The sequence below is a fragment of the Malaya genurostris genome, chromosome 3 (genome assembly GCF_030247185.1).
Source record: "Malaya genurostris strain Urasoe2022 chromosome 3, Malgen_1.1, whole genome shotgun sequence".
Classification (NCBI taxonomy): domain Eukaryota; kingdom Metazoa; phylum Arthropoda; class Insecta; order Diptera; family Culicidae; genus Malaya; species Malaya genurostris.
The window spans coordinates 219344579-219350990 of record NC_080572.1 but is presented as its reverse complement, the minus strand read 5'-3'; the positions used below and the strand labels follow the sequence as shown (position 1 = coordinate 219350990).

At 43.9% G+C, this 6412-nt stretch overlaps 1 protein-coding gene across 1 annotated transcript; it reads left to right on the top strand.

The window, feature by feature from the left end:
- Positions 1 to 1940: 1940 nt before the first annotated feature.
- Positions 1941 to 3787, top strand: LOC131437797 (protein argonaute-2-like). Its single transcript, XM_058607379.1, has 2 exons — positions 1941 to 2222; positions 2302 to 3787. The coding sequence occupies exons 1-2, from the start codon at positions 2214 to 2216 to the stop codon at positions 3751 to 3753; spliced, it is 1461 nt and encodes a 486-aa protein (XP_058463362.1). The 5' UTR covers positions 1941 to 2213; the 3' UTR covers positions 3754 to 3787.
- The last annotated feature ends 2625 nt before the right edge of the window (positions 3788 to 6412 follow it).

Genomic DNA, 6412 nt, shown 5'->3' with positions numbered 1-6412 from the left:
CGCGGTTGTTTTTTCTATATTGGCAGGTATAAATACGATGCTGTATTCGAGAAAAAGACATAAACGAAACATAAACTTCTTTTTGAAAATTTTTCTCCTAAATCGCTGTTTTCTTCGTTCGACTTCGCGAAATCGACTCTCTCACTGAAAATTTTGAGCATTCGGAAAACAAAAACCGAATACAAGTAGCACACCGGACGGCGTAGCCCGGAAGGTTAGAGGATACAAAAAACATCATTTGACATATACAATGCAACATTCGAAACTCATTTCACTGTTACGCGTAAAAACATTATTACGCACAATCGCTTCGAATGCGCACAAATTATGAATAAATACACTTTTCTCAAAGAGTTTATGTCATTTTTACAAATCGGTTTAGAAATTTATATATGGACCAATTTCATTTTTGTTTTCTTTGTACTGTCCTTGTGCAAGGATGGTGATAGATAAATAAAAAAACAAATTTTCTGATTTTAATAACAAAATTAGTTGGCAATGAGAATTTCGTGTTGGATCGAAATAGTGCTAGTTTGTGTCCAGGATATTTGCCAACTAAACACATTCTCTAAAAATAAGAGTTTTTTCAGCAAAGTAAATTCTCAATTTTAACTAATTTTATAGTTATTTTGGAAATTTTGTTGTTAAAATCAACTAATTCAAAAACAGTAATACGAATTAGGCGCAGAGCTAATTTCGGTCGTTCCGTGTAGAAAAAGGGTGACAACAAGATCCAATACAAAAAAAATATATTTGAAAAATCGGCTCAATCGGCCACGTAAAGCTTGTATGCAAATAGGCCTGAATAAAAATACCTTTTAAATACAAAAAAATGAACTAATCCAGGGTGTTGGTCGATTACTTGAAAAAGAAAAAAACATAACCAAATCGAGTGTAATATCAAATAATAATCAAATAATATATACAAATAAGCTAACAAATCGAAAGTGCTCTAACGGTTCGACATTTTGGATTGTAAATATGATGATGGCAACTCAACAGCGCAGCCAGCTTATCATCATTGTTACCAATTCTATGGAGGACCGTAGATGTGCACCAAAAAAAAGATCGTGACTGTCATGTCTGAAAATTCGTTTGTGGTTTATTTATACATCAAACAAATTAGGTTTATTTAGGAAAGTGAAGTCTTGGTATTACCTTACGACAACTGGCTGACAAGACTTGTATACTCCATTAGCAGTACTGGCAAGCCTACACCAATTTGTAAAATTGTTCTATAAATTGAAACAGAGAAGAGACGGAGCCATAATTTTCCAACCTGATTTAATAATCAGTTGAATAATTCGATTGTGGAAAAAAACTTACTCGAATAACAGAACTGACAATAGATAACTCGACTGTTTAAATGATTTTCCTACTTCCCTAGTTTTGATATTTTTCAACAATATTCTAGACAGACCAAATTTGAAAACAACTTCAAAGTGCTGAAACAGATCTGATTAAATCCGACACTCGGTTCCAGAATTGGCAACTAAACTTGCTTCGGAAGTTTAAACTTGCTACCGGAAGTAGTTGTCAAACATGTTGAAATGGAACTTACATTGATTTTTTTTATAAACTCACACGATGATTGCCATCATTACTAAACTGGGTTGAATAAAACTAGAAGAAATTAAACAGTAATTGCGATCCAAGTTCACATTGAAATGTCTAGACTGGTTTCAAATAACATCTGTTTCCCGTACATCGTACCATATTCGACCGCTGCAAAATGCAATTGCGTTCACATCGCAAACATACGAATGCATTCCATTGGCAAGTGGATCATTGCATCTATCATTCCTCAAACCCCGAAACATGAAATATAAATTAACACTTTCTATCAGTTTAAACAGCAAACAACTGACAACACTGGTGGTTCGTCTCTGAGTGGAGCAACTGAGTTTTTTCCAGCCGGCCTACGGTTCTAGACTTGGTCTAGACGACGAAACCGAACAGCAGTTTCCCTCACCTCGCCAGAGGTCAAACGCGCAGTGATTGCACTTCTGCACTCCGCGCGGGCAGAAAATCACTGACCGAAGAGCACAACCACGCTTTGGCATTCCTTAAGCGGCGTTGCAAGCAGATCAGCACTCTGTCGATCGATTTGCAAATTGCTCTGTATAAAAGCTTTGTTATTCAGTAGGAATACTATCAGTCGTGCGTGTTGGTTGCAGTCTAGAACAATCGTGCAACAGTAAAAAAAAAAGACGATGCTTAAGGTAGGGTTACTTTGGTTTCTTAGTTTTTTTTATCAGAATGCGTGAAATTAATGGTCGTTTTTTGCCTGCTACCGAACAGATTGCAGCAGTGTTAATCCTGCTGACGGTAATCGCCTGTCAAGCTGCTCCCCAGGAACGATGGCGCACTCGGTTGGAGCGGGTTAAAGGACCCCAGGCAGAGTGGGATCTCGTTCGGGGCACGACACCACGGGGTCGACCGCAGCAGGAGGAACGCCGTACGACAATCCAACAACGGAAGCAACAGGCAGGTGGCGGAGAAAGTGTCGTGGATAGACAACTGGAACAGCAACGTCGTCGATTGGAAGCCGAAGCTGAGGAAGAGGAAGCTTTTGATGAGGCGGAACCGGGCGAGGAAGAACAATCGCAACAAACAACACAGGATGGTGAGGGTGAAATGGATGATGCAGCTGAACTGGAAAGTGATGACGAAAGTGAAACTCAAGAAGAAGCTGGTGAAGGTGAAGCAGAAGACGAACAACAGAGTGAGGAAGAAGAAGAGAAAAACTCGGCAGCTGGGCAACGGGGTGATGAGCGAAGAGGGCAACAAGCTGAACGTGCGGGACAACGAGGTGGTACACGATCGAGAGAGAGACAGAATGGCCGTCAGAATGGAGAACGGAACGGTCGACGAGAACAAAATTTTCCCCAAAGCCACATACAAAGAGGTATACTCAAGCGCAAGGGTGAACAGCGTAGTCAACAAGGAGGAGAGCAACGAGCTTCGGAAGGAGAAGAACGGAGCGGTCAGCAAGAAGGAGAACAGCGAGGTCAACAAAGAGGGAAGCAAAGTGGCGCACGTGAGAATGAAGTACGTAACCAACGAGTACGGGAACGACAAGGGCAACAGAGAGGAGGAGAGCAAGTCGGAGAACAGCGCAATCAACGAACGGAAGGGCAAAGACAGCAATCAGAACGAGTTGGACAACAAACCAGCCAGCGAAACCGAAATGAACAACGAAGAAATGAACAGGGAAGACAACGTGCTGAAAACCAAACTGGGGAGCAACTTGCTGCTGAACGACGAGGTCAAGCAGCAGAGAATCAAGCTGCTCAACAAACCAATGAGTCAAATAATCCAGAACAACAACAAGAAGGAGAAGGAGAAGGAGAAGCAGAAACTGTCGGAGAAGTAGAACAACAACAACAACAAAATGGCCAAGAAGCTGAACAGATTAGTGAACGAGAAGGTGAAAGTAATCAACAAGACGAAGGTAAAGCTGCCCTACCCAACTATGAATTTGCGTACGGTGTTTTCGATCCTGTAACCGGAGATCACAAGGATCAGTGGGAAAAGCGGGTCGGTGATCACGTCAAGGGCATCTATTCCCTAGATCAGCCGGACGGAAAAAGACGCGTTGTGAAATACGAGGGTAACGGGAAGAGCGGAATCGCAGCCACCGTCACACAGATTGAAAAGAAAAAAGGATCCCGACGAGAAAACGGGAGCCGCCGGGAACAACTGAATGGCATTGCGCACAGTTTCAGTGCAATCAAAAAAATCGAACAATGAAAGCGAAAAACCATCACGAAAAAAAAATCCCGCTTGCACCATTTTCCTATCTTATCCAAACAGAAGTGGAAATAAATAAAACTGATCCGTGTACGAAAAGTTACACATGGTCGATTTCTAGTTCCGCAGATAATACACAGGCAGCTTGTTTTCCGTTATGTTTTATTACTTTTTTTCGCAAGCGAAAACACCTTCGCTATCAACAAATTGCTTCATTCAGCTGGTATTTTTTCTTCTTCTTCATAAAAGCTGGGCAACCGTAACGAACATGCATACGTGTGGGGTATGAAAAAAAGTGAAACAAATGCCCTAAACGTTTCCTCATTGGTATTCCTTAACTTGTGGAGCAGACGTGAAAGAAACCAAAAATGGATTGAGTTAGGTTTTTCGTTATTATTATTATTATTATTATTATTATTATTATAAAAAAACGAATCGATTTATTGATAACTAACAACTGCAACTATCACTATATCAACAATTAGCTTTTGGTTAGCTTTCAGTCTGTGTGTGTGTGTTTTAGTTGAACTTTGAAAACTTAACATAACTTATTCCCGCTTCGGGATGGCCACTTTTGGTAGTTTCGGAAAGTACGCTATTCTCCTGCTGCTGATGCTGCTGCTGGAAATCTTCGTGCTGGTATTTGCTCTCCTCCTGCATCTGATTGATTTCGTCCCGGGGAGCCGGGAAACCGAACACGGGATTATCCACAAACGCACCAGAGGCGAGATCTTTCGATGGTTTCGGAGGGTTCCACGCTGCGACCGGGACCAGCTCCTCAATACTGCTGGATTCCTTCAGTTTCTCGAAGAACTTCGGAGACTTGTAGACACCCTGATGTGATTTGGAACCTCCGTAGCCGATTTTGACGATTGGTTCATGGCGACCAGCCGATTTGTTGATCTGCACTTTAATATCTTGACCCGATTCGGACGAGCTGGAAACGTCATTCCGGGAATCGTCCTGCTGCCTTAGCTGTCCTTCAATATCGTTTGACTCCGTGGTTGCCGTCGACGTCGTCGTTGTCGTTGCAGTATACTCGGATGAGCCGAAACCGCCATCGTTCTGCTCACTGCTGCCATAACTGTCCCGCAAATCCTCTTCCGTCAACTCTTTCGTTAGATACTCTCGAAACAGTTTGTTGAACTGATCGACGGTCAAACCTCCGTTTTTCCTTACCAACTGTTCGGTCAGTTCCAGCGGATCGGTTGTCTCTTCGAACTCTTCTACGGATGCACTTGAGTCACCCGAGTCAACCGATGTCCCCGGAAGTCGTGCTTCCCGAGATCCGTTGTAGTCCTTCAGGTTTTCCTCCACCGGACGGCCGTAGCTGTCCCGAAGTCCAGTGAACTCGTTGGACTGCGAGTTCTGCTGCAAGGAATTTCCGCTGGACTCTTCGATCGATGACTTGAAACTTCTATTCAATGGGCTGACATCTTTCAGCTGAGCTTCGGATTCTTGAATAGCCCGACTCTGGCTTATCTGCTGTTCATTCTGGAACGAATTGAAGAGTTGCTGCTGCTGCTGCTGCTGCTGTATGGAGGAACTTGGTTGTTGTTGAAGGAACTGTTGTTGCAAAAATTGCTGCTGTTGCTGTTGCTGCTGCTGTTGCTGTTGCTGCTGCTGTTGTTGTAGGATTTGCTGAACTTGCAACTGATCCTGCTGCGGAGAATTTAGCTGCGTTTGAGGTTGCGCTTGTTGCTGTTGATGTTGGATCAGTAGCTGCTGCTGCTGTTGTTGCTGTTGTTGCTGGAACTGCTGAAACTGTTGTTGGAGCTGCTGTTGCTGTTCGAATTGCTTCTGTTGTTCTTCCTGATATTGTTGCTTCTCTAGCAACAGTTTCTGTTCGAGTTGAAGCTGTTGTTGTTCCTGTTGCTGTTGCTGTTCTAGTTGTTGTTGCTTCTGTTTTTGGCGTTGCTGTTCTATCCGTTGCTCTTCCAGCCTCTGCTGTTCTATCCGTTGCTGTTCCAACTTTTGCTCCTCCAACCGTTGCTGTTCCAATCTCTGCAGCTCTAAACGCTGCTGTTCCAACTTCTGCTGCTCCAGTCGCTGCTGTTCTAGCCGTTGCTGTTCCAACTTCTGCTGCTCCAGTCGCTGTTGCTCTAGCCGTTGCTGTTCCAGCTTCTGTTGCTCCAGCCGTTGCTGCTGCTCCAGTCGTTGCTGCTGCTCCAGTCGTTGCTGCTGCTCCAGTCGTTGCTGCTGCTCCAGTCGTTGCTGCTGCTCCAGCCGTTGCTGTTCCAATTTTTTTTGTTTCAATTCCTGCAGTTGCCGTAGTTCCAACTGTTCCGCTAGTTGTTGCTGTTCGAGCTGTTCCTTCAAATTTTGACGTTCCTGTTTCAGCTGTTCCTGCTCACGCAGTTGTTGCCGTTGACGTTGCTGTTGTTGCCGCTGCTGATGTAACTGTTGCTGACGATCCTGTTGCTGCAGCTGTTGTTGCTGTTGCTGCTGGAACCGTTCTAGTTCCTGCTTTTGCCATTCCTGTTCCTGTTCCGCTTGACGTTGCAGCTGTTGTTGCTGTTGCTGCTGGAACCGTTCTAGTTCCTGCTTTTGCCATTCCTGTTCCTGTTCCGCTTGACGTTGCAGCTGTTGTTGTTGTTGTTGTTCTTTCTCTTGCTGCTGTTGCTGCTGAGCTGGCTGCGGCAAAGGCTGAAACGGTTGA